General features: G+C 33.7%; 1 protein-coding gene across 14 annotated transcripts in view; it reads right to left on the reverse strand.

Annotated features, from left to right (window-relative positions):
* The window catches only part of LOC6646383 (homeotic protein female sterile), a 102247-nt gene that overhangs the window by 1240 nt on the left and 85001 nt on the right, over positions 1 to 16006 (reverse strand). For 3 of the 14 annotated variants that reach the window (XM_047011952.1, XM_047011947.1, XM_047011946.1), the window contains 6 exons: positions 13347 to 13367; positions 6424 to 7132; positions 3961 to 4021; positions 3668 to 3721; positions 1992 to 2063; positions 646 to 806 (listed from right to left, as the gene is read on the reverse strand). In XM_047011952.1, the coding sequence (XP_046867908.1) occupies positions 646 to 806; positions 1992 to 2063; positions 3668 to 3721; positions 3961 to 4021; positions 6424 to 7132; positions 13347 to 13367 (1078 nt within the window). Of the gene's footprint in view, positions 1 to 645; positions 807 to 1991; positions 2064 to 3667; positions 3722 to 3960; positions 4022 to 6423; positions 7133 to 11114; positions 11416 to 13346; positions 13368 to 16006 lie in introns of those variants that run through there. The other 11 variants (XM_047011954.1, XM_047011953.1, XM_047011949.1 and 8 more) reach the window with 7 other exon arrangements.

The following is a 16006-nucleotide window of genomic DNA, read 5'->3' on the forward strand; positions in this document are numbered from 1 at the left end:
AATTAAATAAAAATTGGTTGGAATTCAATTCGTATGGTAGGGAATAATTTAGCTATGCCGTATCGTCGAACGGTAAAACAAGTTGAGAATTATAACTAAATAAAGCGAAAAAAGAATTGGCATAGCCTTTCAATATGATGGTATTGAATATAAAGTAATGGTAAAGGACTGAAGAAAGGGGTTTTACGTGGGTTTATTAATTGAAAATTCTAAATAAGAATAATATTATGAAAGATTCCGAAAACCAGATAAAATTAATCTAGTTGGAAATGATCAAAAAAATATAAATTGTGAAAAATAAAGAAAAGATCACAATAAAAATATTCCAAACCAATAAAATACGTAACTAATAAAAACTTATAACTAACTCAGTTCATATATATGAGTTTTTATATTGATTTTATATAGTGTGTATTTTGAATAATGTAACTTACAAATAGTAATATAATATGTATACAGAGAGGAAACATTTTGCAATACCATTCAAAAATTTATCAATCGAATATCAGTTCTCTATAAATTGATCGATTCGTTTAGTCTTATCGAGTAAAGAGACGGGATTGTATGGATTGTATTTGTTGCAGGATGGAAGATGGGCGTGGTGGGAGTGAGACTGAATTTGTGAATAAGGATGAAGACACTTACCCCGCTACTGTGGCATAGCCAGCTAGTGCCGGTTGGGCGGCTGCAGCTGCAGCAGCTCCATAAGCAGCTCGGGCAGCAACCGCCGTATAGGTGGTAGCCGCTGTGGCATACGCCTGCTGCTGGGCCTGAGACAAGGGTGTCTTTAACAGCGGAGCAGTGGCCTGGAATAATGTGAAGCAAATTGTGTGTTAAAACTAAAAACAGACGCAGTTCTTAACAAAATTGTCGGAGCGGCAAGGACAACGGCAAAAAGTCAAAAAAGAAGACAACTAGCGAAAGATAGTGTTTTTTTTTTTTTTGTAAATTTTTATAAACATTATTAATATTTTTTTGTTTTTTTTTTCGGGATAAAGCTAAAACAACCAATAGAGAAATGAAAACAAGGAAAAAAATCAAATAAAAACAATAAACATAGACACACATATTAAATATATATATATATATATATATATATATTAAATATATATATATAAATATAATATATAAATATAATATAATATATATATATATTAAATATAAATATATATATATATATATATATTTATGGATATTTAAAGAAACCTAAAACCGTTAAACATAAAACGTGTGCACAATAAATCAACTTGGAAGTATATATCTATATAAATATATTGTTTATATACATATATAAATATGTATATAGACATATGTCATATAATATATATGCAACTTCCTGGCTGAGGCTACAACCCAAGATGCCAAAATGGTTTCAATTGAAATTACGACAACCATTTACTACAAATCCAAAAAAAATAAATGTAAATAACGAAAAAAAATAAAAATAAAGGGGGGATAACGCAACAAACCAAAACGAAATTTGCAAAGGATGGTCAAGGGGCCAATAATAAAGAACTTAGAGCAATGTATATATAGTATATAAATATGGTAGGTATATAAACTACAACTAGGGTTAACTTAAAGCTTATTGGACAAACCATAACGTATGTATGTATAAGTATGTGCCCAGATGTGATAATAATATTACATTACATGTTACATTAGATAAAATAAAATTATATTTAATCATCGATTACGTACGATATTTACAATTGAAAAATGGGTAGGTATATATATTAGAAATCGGCGGGCATTAATCAAAAATATTAAAAACAAAAACTCAAAACCCGTGACACAACAATTAACACAGTGAAACAACGTGAACATGAACCAAATGGGGTAGGGTGGATGCTTTCTAGTTGGGGTTGCGTTTTGCTGTGGATATTATTAAGGATTGGAGATGGAATGGGGCAAAGGTTGGGTGGCTGGCGGGCTGAGGGGAGGTGGGTTGCATTGAAGGAATAGCTAGCTCTAGATATGATTATTTTTACCAAAACATTCTGTGGCACCGGAATGCGGTTGATCGTATGTGGGGTACTGTTTAGCGTAGTCACAGTGCGGCGCTGTAATTTTTGTATATTTATAATTTGTTTTTGTTTTTTTTGGTTTTTTTTTCGGTTTAAACGACATTCGTAACGAATTTTTGTTGCGTTGTAGTAATAGTAGTTGTATTTTTTTTCGATTGAGTTGGTGTTGGTGTTATAATTGCAGTTGCAGTTGTTGTTGTTGTGGTTGTAGTTGTTGTAGTTGTTGAGTTGTATGTTGAGTAATATTCGTGAAAAAAGGTAACCAAAGAAGAAGAATATACATAGAACTTAGTTACGAAAATGTTTACAGCATTTGAAGTATATATATAATATATATGTAAATATATTCATATATGACGATGTATGTGTGGTTATATAATATTAAATTTTAAGTTTCCCATTTCAATAAAAATTTTCATAAAAATAATGTACAAAATAAAAATGTATGACAAATATAAAACAGAAAATAAAATAAAAAAAAAAACTTGCATTTATCTGTTAAGAAAGGCCTTAAAAAAGATTTTAAAGACAGTCAAGAGTGATTTGATTTAGTGTAAATAGATACAATACAAAAGAGAGATAGATAGATAGAGAGAGAAAGCGAGAGAGAGAGAGAGAGTAAGAAATAGAGGACGATTTGCGGCCTGAAAGTATGCACTTCGCCGACTCTTTAAAGCTTTTGAAATGATTGCGAACATGTATGTGTATGTCATTGTATGTGTGTTTGTGTGTGTGTGTTTTCTTATAGAAATTGTTCTCATCTTTTTTTCTCCTTCGAACAAATCATACAAGTTAAGCTATATTTATTTGAGTATAATGATGGGGAGTAAAACAATGCACAAAAAAATGAATGAAGAAGGGAAAACAAGGATGCAATTATATTTATATGTATATAGCGTATATATTAAATGGAATATAAATGGAATGAAAGAAAGTTAGGTGGGTTTATGTATGTATATATGTATATACGCAATTATTATTAGCTATAACATTGAAATGTGGACAACAAAAAGTGAATAATAAAAAAAAAAAAACAAGTTGAATAGAAATAAAGCCAAGCCTCAAACTGTTTGTGTGTGTAAAAAGTTTTCATGGTATATGTGTGGTATTTGGAAATGGATTTAGCTTTAGTTAGACGATTGAAAAGTCTTGACATAAAAATATGAATACGCATTTGCACGACCAAAAAAGTTACCAACAAAGTTTTTTATGATTGATTTTTGTGTTTCATTTCTGTTCTTTTTTTTTTTGTTGCTTAGTTTTAGTTAAAGTTTGTGTGTGTGTGTGTGTTTTTTTTTATCGCCTTGTTAGTTCAATGAAAATGCAAAGAAGATTAAAGCAAAAATCATAATACAATCACAAGAGCATTAAAAATAAAAGACAACTTCTGTTCCAAAAACCAAGTCAAATGTTTCAAAACTCAATTAATATAAGTGTATTTTTTCTTTCACAAGCTACTATCAAAAAAAAAAAAAAAAAAAAAACAAAAATAAAAAAAAATTGTATGAAAGAATATTTTTATATAGAGAGAGAGAAAGAGATAGAAAGAAAAAATATTTTCTGCTTTTTGGATGTTGTTGTTTTTTTTTGTTTTTTTTTTTCTTTTGAAATAGCATATTAATTTGAATGGGTTTTATTACATTTAATATGGCGGCTGGCTGAGTGGCTGGAACTTCAGTGACCGGTTTGGCTGCCTGTAAGATTTATATATAATAATGATATGTATATATAGTTTAAGAGATAGACAGATAGAGAGGTAGATATATATAAATATAAATATATAACGGATATTTAAAAAGAAAGAAAAGTTAGTTAAGCTAGCCTTAGTGTAAATAATGGAAAAAAAATTAACCTATTAAATGCTAAAACTTATAGAAACTTACTTAGCACTAAAATGAATAATTATTTGCAATTAGAAGTTGTTTTAACTCACCTGGAAGCGTAGATTTGGATCAGCGGTTGCAGCAGCTGCTAAGAAGGGATCATAGTATACACTATTGGTAGAATGATGATTGGCAAGGCAAGGTAATGGCAAAGTAGGCGGAAGAAAAGATAAAGAAAATGTATTAATAACCATTTTTGTTGATTAGTTTATTGTTGGATTTTTCCTTTTTTTGTTTTTGTTTAATCTCATTTGAAATGATAGTTCAGTTAAATTTATGTTTATAGTTTATTACTTTGACTGAACTTTCATGTATATTTGTATGTGAAAGGAAGTCTTCTCAGGCACTTAAAAGCAAAATTCAAAAATTGATCACTTTTCAATTATTATTAATCATTTTTTTTTGTTTTTATTAATTTTAATATAATTTTACTCTTTTTTTTTTGTTAAATTTTTAACGCACTTGTGTGATATGTGTAGAGGGGAAGGGGGTATAGATAGAAGGTTTTTGCCAGTGGGTTTGGAAGTTAAGGTAGAGAGGGATCTACGAGAACTGTCAAAAAAAGGTTCAAAATACAATCAAGATTAATAATTGTATCCCCTATGTGTGTGTGTGTGTGTGAGTGTGTCTCTGCATTAAATGGGCGAGTAAGTGATCAGCGGCTGATTGGTTGAGGAAAGGGTCATTAGAGGTTTGTTGTGTTTTGTGTGCTCATTTTCGAGGTATAACCTAAAGTAGGTAGGTGAGAGCCTAACAAAATTCCTACAACTTCTTAATCAAAACGAACGAAAAAATACAAAAAAAAACCCTGTCTCTTTTTGCTTTCTTTTCAAACTCCTAATAACCTTTTTTTTTCTTTTTCCTAATGTAGTAATTGATAACGAAGCATTACCGCTTTGATTCATTTGAAATAAAGTTGGTGGGTTTAAGGTTTTGGGGCATTTATTTTAATTTATTAAACAAAAACTCAAAAGAGAACAAAAAAATATTATTGAATCAACCGCAAAACATACTTATTTTGGCATTCCATTTCCCGATACTACATTCAAGACTCGTTTCTTGGTTTTAGTTTTATTTATAATTGTTTGTTTGTTTGTTTGTTGTTGTTGTATAGACAGAACAGACACACATGCACCTAGCTAAATTAGTTTTGGTCGATTTGGGTTTTGATTATTATTAATTTGATATATATATAAAAATATATAGTAGATACGTAGATATATGTATGTCATGTCATTCATTCGGCTATGGCAAAAGTGTGTGCGGTGATAGAAGATGAAGAGAAGAAGTAGGAGTAGTAGGGAATGTGTATATAGAATGGCAGCCACAAAGAAAGTAAGTGTATATGTTTGGCATGTATAGGATAAATCAAGAATATTTTTGTATTTTGGCTGATGTTGTTGTTGTTGTTGGTAAGAAAAACATGCACACAAGGCGCCAACGTTTAGTTGATTGAAATTTATAAAGAAATAAAGAGAGAGAGAGAGAGTGAGGGAGCGAAAGAGAGTTATTCATACTCGAATTGCTCATACGCCTAGTGTTACACAATATAGTTGACTATGTATTTTTTATATGTTTATATTTATGTTTGTATGTACAAAAACAAAAAAAAAAAAGAAGTTAAAATAGAATCAACATGGCCAAACGAAACAAAAACTATAGAAAAATCAAGTTAACTCTTGCTTTCAGTTAATAATTCTCTAATGCAATTTCTTATATATGTATGTATATATATGTATGTATGTATGTATGTGTATGCATGAAGGTTCATTTGTTTATGTATAATTTAGCGTGCTCTTTATTTTGGTTGCAGCTTGCTTCTATCCAGTCTATATATAAAAAGAGAGTTCGATATATATATATATATATGTATAAATACATATATATTAAGAATGGCAAATGTATTATTCAGTTAAGGCAAGTCGTAGGATATACAGAGTATAAATCTTTACATACTCTAAAAGACGAAAAAATAAATAATAATACGTATGTATGTATAAATATATATTCATATATTTAATATATATGCAGTTATCCACCAACATGAGAGAGAGAGAGAGAAAGAAATGGATAAACAATGTTAAAAGCTATGAACATTATCATTTTTTTTTAAGCACGGGTTTTATCGATGATCATACTTTAGTGTATCTGATGGTGTGTGTGTGTGTGTGCTGAGCGAGTCAGTGTGTGTAAGAGTGTATGGTATGTGTAGACACAAACATAATTAGAAAACAAAAATGTTTAACTAAAAAATAAGTGTAATTTAGTTATCGTAGTAGTAGTAGTAGAAGAAGAAGTAAAGTGCGCTAAAACTACATTCAAAAAAAAAAAAACTGTTTTTGTTCTTTCGATCGCAAACTAATATTAGAGAGAGAAAAATGCAAGTTATTACACAACTAATGAACAGCGCATCAGCTAATCTGTGCGCTATTCTGGGCAATCGCGACGCCGACAGACTGACAAACCGATTGACTGATTGACTGACGATAACGAAGAAGGACTCTTCTACTTACGGCGCAAATCCATGCAAAGCGGCAGCATTGTTGGCCGCATTGGCCGACGCTGCCATGGAAGCAGCAGCCGCAGCAGCAGCGGCCGGGGTTTGGGATGCGGCCGTTGCCGCCGATAGACGTGCCGCATAAGCGGCTGCAGCAGCACTTGCCTGATTGCTGGCCACACCGGCAGGATTTTGGGCAGCTGCCGCAGCGGCCAACGATTGCTGCAGAGCCGAATGTTGCTGGGCAACAGCAGCAGCAGCAGCCGTTCCAGCGGCTGTGGGCACTGCCACCGCTTGCAGGGCTGGCTGCAATTGCGCCAATTGTGGGGCCAATGCATGAGCGGCATGCGGATGCGTTGCGGCAACGGCAGCGACTGTTGCAGCATGCTGTTGCTGGTGTTGTTGGTGTTGCTGCTGCTGTTGGTGTTGCTGCTGCTGCTGTTGGTGATGCTGCTGCTGTTGCTGTTGATGCTGTTGCTGTTGTTGCTGTTGATGCTGTTGCTGTTGTTGATGCTGTTGCTGCTGCTGTTGGGCGGCTGCTGCGGCCACGGCGGCGGCGGCCACTTGACGTTGTTGCTGCTGTTGGGCAGCGGCAGCGGAGGCTGCCAGCAGCGCTGGATGATGGTGCGGATGATGGGGATGATGATAGGGTGTGGCACCGACCACGCCCACGTGTCCACGTTGTATGGTAACTCCACGCATTGCAGCGGCGGCAGCTACGGCGGCTGTGTGGCGTAACGTGAAATGGGGGGCGGGGACGGACGGGAGGGTTTGTGTTGGCGTAACCAAAAAATAAAATTTTCGGTATTTTGGTTTGGTTTTTTTTTGTTTGTTTGATTTTTTAGTTTTGTTTTGTGTGTGTGTGGTTTTTTTTTTTTGCAACGATTTTACACAACAATTTTACCAGTGTGTGTGTGTATGTGTGTTTGTATAGTTTGTTTTTGTTTGTATTCGTGTGCAAAAAGTAGAAAAAGGAAAAGAAAAGAACATAAAACGCATGCGGTTAGTTTTCTCTCTTTTTATATAAGTAAATATATATGTATGTAGATATATATATACACACACACAGACACAGACACACACATACACGCATATGTGTGTGTGCGTGTGTGTGTGTGATAATATTTAAGTGGTATAAAATATATATAAGGCAAATTCTAGGCATTATTATGTAGTAACTGTTTTGATTTTTTCGATAGGTTTTATATATATATTTAGCGCTGCGATGATTTTATATACATATAACAATACATAAGACATACGTGTATAATTCAAATATATCCATATACATTCGTATATACATAGATATATATCAAAGTAAAATATATTAAAAATGGGTAATCATTTCGAGAAACATAAATACTTTAACATTAGAGCACACTCAATTACCAAGAAATGCTACTTAATTGTTGCACTTTATATTGCAGTTTTTTGTTTTATATAAAATATATTATAAATATGTATGAGTGTATGTGTGTTTCATTGGTTTTTATATATGTATGTATATATAATTTTATTTGAGATCATCAACAATACGGAATAAGGAAAACATTAGATCGTTCTTTTAGTATGATTTGGCCATACATTTTAAGTAGATTTATATATGTATACAGTATTTCAATTACAATTATGCTTCAAGACCTAAACAAAACAACACAAAAAAAAAAAAAAAAACAAAATAAAACTCATTGCATTTCTTGTTGTTGGTTAGAAAACTGTGTTTACATGTGTCTGTGTGTGCGTGTGTGTGTGAATAAAAAGCAATCAAATTGAACTAAATTAAATTTAAACCGTTCACCTTTTCTTATATTATTATACAATAATAGGAACTAGCAGAAATATATTTATTCATTATGCTATTTGTTTAAAGAAAATATTTATACGCGTATATACTAAATGCAGAATCAATTTTTACATAAGGGTTAGAGTGTCATTTTCGAGGCATACGTGGGAAAAGGGGTATCGTTTATATACGTATACATATGTAAGCTTCAGATTCAATCTACAATCGTGTGTGTTCGTTCCCCAGTAAAACATTTCCATATGGTTTACCCCGAATATGAAGGATTTTCCAAATAGAATCCGATTTCAATTGAAAAATGTTCAGACTCTTCCATACTGTATGGTTTTTTTTTTATAATAATTTGATTGTCTTGTTGCATTATTTGGTATTGGAGGATAAAACAAATTAGAGGATATTTATCGATAACTATTGCGATTATTAGTTTTAATAAACCAACAAAGTATCAAAGCATTACACTCAATATACTCAAGTAATTTCAAATATGCTATTCATAATTAAAGATTTGCATTGGTCTATAATTATTTTAAACCGATTTTAATTGATTTCTGTATACGCATATGAGTATTTATGTATGTATGTGTATCGGATGTATTCAATTATGCATAAATTCTGCGCGGTTTCTCACTCAATTGATAACCGAATTGATATGCTTCATAATTAACAATTTTCTGGCCAAAAAGCCGCAAAAGCCAACCAGGAATGCAGAGAATCGAATGGCCGATAATAATTGATAGCCATAGCATGACAACAGAGCACACACACACTCACACAGGTACATACAATTGTATAAATTCGTGTGTGAAACGGAAACAGTTACCCTGCAAATTTTTGGACTCGGGTTTCCGTCGACCACCTTTGATTGAAAATCTACACAAAAATTATAATTGAAATGTGTATGCGCCCGCGTGTGTATTTGTGTGTGAGTTTATTAATAGGCAAATTTCAAATTCGAGTCCGAGTGATAAAATTGAAAATTTGTTTGCAATTAAAAATTCGATTTGCGATATTTGTATGCAAATTATTAGCTCAAAACAAAATTTGATCATTGTGGTTGGTTGTGGGCTCTACCTCGAATTGGTTAGAGTTTTTTTTTGTCCAACTCTTTTCATCGGATTTTAATTTCAATTTGTTCAATATTCTATGTTAATTTTCATACACACACACACACACACACACGGCTAATCCCAAGCCTAAAAGACTGGTTGGCCAGGGCCCATGGAGAAGTCAACTTCTTCTCGACGCAACTTCTGAGCGGTCACGGGTGCTTCCGTGGCTACCTACACCGGTTTAGACACGCATCAAGCCCAGAGTGCGCATGGTGCGCCAATGGAGAAGACGAGACGGCCGAACATGTCCTCTTCAAGTGCGGACGCTTCGAAACCGAGAGAGAACACCTCGAGGCGGAACTCGGGGAGCAAATCACGGTATCCAACTTGGTCCCAATGATGATTCGTCGCAGGGAAAACTGGGAGGCATTCAACGAGTTCGCGGCTATCGCCATGACTGAGCTCCGCAGAGTGGAGCAGCTGAGTCGAGTCGAATGACCTGAGAGCAGGAAGCGGGTGGAAGCACGCCTGTGTGAAGCAATACCCTCGCTGGCAGTACCACACAAGCTACTTCCCCTCGCAAACTTTTTTCCAAATTTCCTTTCCTTCTTTGTATATATTTCTATCACTTAATAAATGAATTAAAAAAAAAAAAACACACATATGCACAAGAGAGAAGGCGGGACAAAAACTAAAATGCGTTTGGCATGATACAATTAAAGGAATGGCAAAACTTTTTCACGTAACATGCAATAAAATTGAAAATTGCAAATATTTCGACATTTTTGAATAATTTTCTATCTCTATAGATGTATTTATGTATGTCTGTATGAATATATTGGCATGGCAAATTGATCAAATTTGTATTCTCTAACGTTTAATTTTTGATTTTTGGGAAAAGTTTTGCATGAAAGCTTAATAGATGTTTGAAAATCAAAAAACGGAACACAAAAAAAAAAAAAAAAAACGTGCAAAAGACTGCCAAACGTAACATAAAAGAAACCGATAATAATTAAACAAGATGGACATATGTATGTTTATAACAAACGACAGAGAAAGAGAGCTTAATTTGTTAGGCATGTTTAAAGGAGGCAGATAAAAGGATAGTCAGAGAGATAATGGGTTGCTAAAAAGGAGTTTCTTTTGCTCTAAGAGACCAGACAGCGAGTGAATTAACAAAGAGTCTTAACAGAATCGTTGCTGCGCATTAAAATTCGTTCATTTTCTTTGTTCTACTAGATATGCGATATATGTATAAATATATATATATACGATAAATAATGTTTTTAAACTAATGGTTAATTGCTAAATCCTTGTCATTACTTAACATCTAATTACAGAATACAATTTCGCATAGTTGCCGCTAATTCAGGTGTGTAGTGGTGAGTATGAGCGTATGTGTGGGTGTGCCTAGCCGTTGAATCAATGCAATCTCAAGGGCGCCAAAAAGTATGCAATGTACGAGATATATTATTATATTTTGCTTTAAAACCCAAATGCTTAAAAACCAAAAGAGAGAAACAAGACAACAAACATTGACAATATTATGGTACAGAGTTCTCATAGCTAAAACGACTTGACTGTGACTGTTTGGTTGAGTTTCAGATTTGGGATTTAACTGTTATTGTTTACTGTTACGTTTACTATTACTGTACTTGGAGTTGCATTTGTGTGTATCTCTGTGTGGGTGAAGGTGTGTTGTCTGTTTATTGTTGATCAATTTTTGAACTTTTATTTTTTGTTGCGCCACCTTTTTTGTATCTCTCTCTCTCTCTCTCCCTTCACACACACAAATTGAATTTGAATGGATTTTTGTAGATGTTCTTGTTGTAGTTATTGTTGTTGTTGTGGTAATACCTCCGCCGTGTCGTTGCTGCTGTGGGCGCTGCTGTTGCTGTGGGCATACTATTGTTATGCGTTGGTGGGCGTGGCGCTAAAACAATGGGCGTCGTCGCTGCATGTGCAGCAGCTGCCGCTGCAGCGGCTACAGCAGCCGTATTAGCCGTTGAATTCGCTGCGGTTTGCGTTTGAGTTGGCATTGGCATGGCACAGGACATGGGCATAGGCATCGGTACAGGGACTGGCGTCAAGGTTGGCCCTCCAGCACCCACGGGTCCACCCAAAAATGGCCAGGCGGCAGCCACTGGTAGGCGATAACCTTTAGTTGTCAGGTGCATATGTATGATTTGATTATAAATTTTATTTCATTTCATTAATTGATCTTAGATGATGGAGAGAGAGTTTGTCGGTGTGTGCGTGTGTGTTTTGTGGGTATAAATTTTAATATATACATATCAAAGTGTTTCATGGATGCAGTGAGAGGACGCAGACGTAGCGAGGCGAGGCGAGACAATCTTTTATTTTAATTTATCTTAGATCTAAGTGCTAAGTTTAACTGTTAAAATTGACTTCAATTAAATTGAATCGAATCGTATCGAATTGTATAGACTGATTGAATAACGCGCCAGTTAGGAGACTAAACCATATAAGAAGTACAATTACGAGTATATAATGTTTTTGTTTTTTTATTCTAAATTAACAATTCAGACGTGTTCAGGCCAAAGAGGAAATATATATAAATATATATATATTACCAGACCAAAAGGCAATGATAAAAACTAAATAAAAGGAAAATATATATTGAAAGTCTTAAACAACATAAAATGGAAAAGGAAAAGGATAAATAAAATTAAAGGAAACGGCACATACTAACAAAAAAACACAAAACTTGGTTAAACAAGATACATTAGATAGATAGAGAGAGATAGAGCGATAGAGATAAATAGATAGAATGGATACAATATAATGTAATATAATATAATATAATATATATATAAGGTAAGGTAATTATGCATAAGACAACACAGCCGCAATATGCTAAAAATTCATAACCATCATTATTATAATCGCAAGATTATCTCATCATCATTATCAGTATCATTATCATTACCAATATCATTATCATAATCACATTATCAAGACTAGAAATAGAAAAATTGGCAACGCGCCTGCTTTAGAACTGATGGGTGGCAGAGGGGTCGGGCGGGTTGGGTAGGTAGATACAACGAGCGGGTTATAGTTAATATGGCTTACAGTTTTTACTATTGCTTTTCAATTCGTTCGTATCAAAATATGTATGACTAAACAGACAAAAATAAAAGATAATATAGAAGAAGTAGAACTAAACAACAACGTAATCAAGTACAAACCGCTATTTATATATTTTAATAGACACTTTTTTGTTTCTTTTTTGAAATGGGGCAATCAATTTTCTTGTAAGACCTACCAATAAAAACAAAGAAAAACAAATAACAAATGCAGAACAATATATAAAAACTATGCAAAAATTAAGAGTTCAATATTTTGCATAAATGCCATTGGGAAAGAATAGTGACAATTTTATAAACTTTGACCTGGCTGATTCTGCTGCTAATTTCGTTTTAGCTGCTGTTGCTGATGATGATGTTTGTCTTTATGCTCTAACTAAACCCAACGATGAGGACAATAAGTTGACAACGACCAGCCCTAAATAAATATTGTTGTAGTTACACGTACGAGAACGTAGTATGTTATGTACATATGCATGTATGTATGTATGTTTATGTATGTATGTATATAAAATAGTTACTTAGTATTGTATATATATTAAAACCCCTGTCTGATTATTATATGTAGATATATATATGTATATATGTATGTAGGCAATTTCATATACTATTTCATCGTTTCGGATCGCTTTAAAACTTATATACTAGTAATATTCTTTGTATCGTTTTCTTATATGCTATGTGGTTTTGCATAACAAAAAAAAAACACAAGTTAAAAAAACACAATATATATATATATATATATATATACATTTATATGGAAATAGTTATATGTGAATATATATATATATATATATTTATATTATTTAGACTTATTGATGTCTCTGTTTGCATATTGTTTTTGTCTCGGAATGTTGTAGATTATTTGCAAAAATTTATAACATAATATGGCAGGCAATAAATACATACATAAAATACGAAGAAAAAAAAACCAGAAAATATATATGCGAGATTTACAACATTTAGTTGACAAATCGCTTACCTTCTGGCCATTGTACGCAGACTGTAGCACATTTTGAAGAAATTCATTTACAATTGTTGTTGTTGTTGTTGTTGAGTTGTCATTGTTGTTGTATGTGGCATGGAAAAGGCAAGAGAAAATATTTGCATTAGTTTTAAATTAATTAGTTGATTTTCTAATGTTGGACATAAACATATTGAAGTTCATTTTCTTAGGCACATCAAAAACGTGCAGCTCTATATTATATGAAAATATATATAATGGTATGTATGTATGTATATATAGGTAGTTACAAGATTTTCTAGTGCTTATATATATGTATGTAGTATATGTACTTAACTATTATTATATTATATATAATTGGGGTTATATATTTGTATGTATACATAAACAAATCAAATGTTTTGTTTATTTCTGTGACATGCTAACTTTTGTTTTACATTTGTTCTTGATTTCGGATTTTGATATACATTTTCTGAAGGGGGTCGGGCATGCTGCTCACAAAAGTATGCAACAAAAATAAAATGGATTTGTTTGCCTGGCTTGGCTAAAACTAATTATCATATGTATATGAATATATCTTTATATAGACACATGTAAGGGTGTGTAAGCTATTAAATTCATTGAATTAAAGTTATTTCTAAATATTTGACATGGAAAGGGGGAGTTGAAAAGGGTATCATCAATGGCGTCATCATGTATTTTCAATTTAAATTGTAAAGAAAAATCCCCAAATTACTATAAGACTCATACTCATACGGACTAACTAGTATTAATATATGTATAGTATAGTTTTTGTTCTTCCTTGCCCAACTCGGGTTGGGAAGTTAAGAAATTAAATTGACTATCTTAATTTTTGTGCTCCCTTGTCCACCTTGTGTTGAGAAATTTAGAAATTGCATTAATCATCTTAATTTTTGAGTTATGGAAGTGCATTGACGATTTCTAAATTGTCCCAATATAAATATTATCTACTACTACATATAGATAGTATATGTAGGTCTTGTATTTGAAGCAAACAAACTATTTAAAATAATTTAAAATAATTGGATATCGGACAATGCAAGCGTTATTAATGGGCATTATAAATAGTAATTAGTTAATCTTTTGTAAAACATTACATTTACTTTTGCTTTACTTTACTTTTCTATGGATCACTTTTGTAAATTTATCTAACGAAGAGCATTGAAATTTATTCTTATATTCATCTATTCACTTAATCGAATGCCTGGATGAGCAGGCAATCAGTTGTATTCTTCACCTTCTTTGTCTATCATCTGAATGCTATGCAAATTTAGAGAACAAAATGGCAAAATAAGTAACCACAAAAAAAAAACACTCCGTTAAAGACATGTCAGAGAGACAGAGAGAGAAAGAGCAACTGACACCCCACCATGTGATGTGGAGCCCAACACAGTAGACAGCAGACAGAAGACAAGATACAGGAGACAGCAGGAGAGACGCGATGGTAATGCTGGGTTGGGTTCCAGAAGCAGTAAGAACGACATAAAGGCGCATTAAGTTTAACATGTCAAAGGATCAAGGCAAAAGGAAAAGAAAAAAAAAGGAGAACCGAACTGAACAGAAAAAGGAACAGGAATATATATGGTATATATAGTTGGGTTTATGCCGTGCAGCGTGGAAATCAGCATATACAATATACAGTACAAACTTTCTTCAAAATGCACAAAGTATACGGAGAGAGTTTGTGTGTGTGTGTGTGAGTGAGTGTGTGTGTGTGTGTGTGTGTGTGTGTGTGTGTGTGTGTGAGAAGGTGGTGTGGTAAAGTGGGGTTTGGGGGGCTTACATTTGCATAAGACATAACAACACAGAGCAACAAAATAAAACGTTTCTGTGGCGCGGCCTCAAGGGTGCCCCTCAGCAGGATAACTGCTGCTGGTGTTGCCTGCCTGGAAAAACTAGGAAAACTTTTTCTTTTCTTTTCACATTTGCCTTCTAGTTTTTTTTTTTTTTGGTTTTTTAAATTTATGTGTTCATATGTGTGCGAGAGTGTGCAACATGTTTGCAACTTTGTGGTTTATTTGTAATTATCCTGACTGCCTCTGCCTGTCTATCTATCTATCTATCTGGCCCAGGACCAGGACGACGTGAGAGTGTGAGCCTCTTCCAACCACATCCCATGCCATTTCATCCCATTCCATCCTATTCCCTACCATGACATCCTGGTAATGGTTCAAGCGATTTGCCATGCAAAAGGAGCCAGTTCGAAACGTGATAAAGTGACTGCTGCTGCTGCCCATGTCCATAATATCCAGTGACTCGCTCTGACTTTAGCCCCACCCCTTCTGACGACCAGAGCCATCTGCTCTCCAGCAGCAGCATTTAGTGCAAGGCAAATGAAGCGCATTACGTGCACGAGGCCAGGAATCTAGAGAAAATAGGGTCCAACCATAAGACGGTGGTCGATTTAAAAAGGCCAAAGGCAAATGCTTCTTCATCTCCATTTTACCTGCAGCTTCTTTCATAATGTTGGCGCCCTGTTCATTCTTTCGTTTTGTGCTTGAAGTTTTGTTGGCAATACAAAAGCATTTTGCATCGGCAAAAGGATATGCAACCACTGGGGAACAACTTCCTTGCCCAACCCCCTCCCTACTACCTAGTAATGGAGTTGTGTGAGCCGCTTTTGCCGCTTGGTATAAAATGAAGTCAGTCATCCTTCC

This window comes from Drosophila willistoni, assembly GCF_018902025.1.
Source record: "Drosophila willistoni isolate 14030-0811.24 chromosome XR unlocalized genomic scaffold, UCI_dwil_1.1 Seg143, whole genome shotgun sequence".
In the NCBI taxonomy this organism is placed as follows: domain Eukaryota; kingdom Metazoa; phylum Arthropoda; class Insecta; order Diptera; family Drosophilidae; genus Drosophila; species Drosophila willistoni.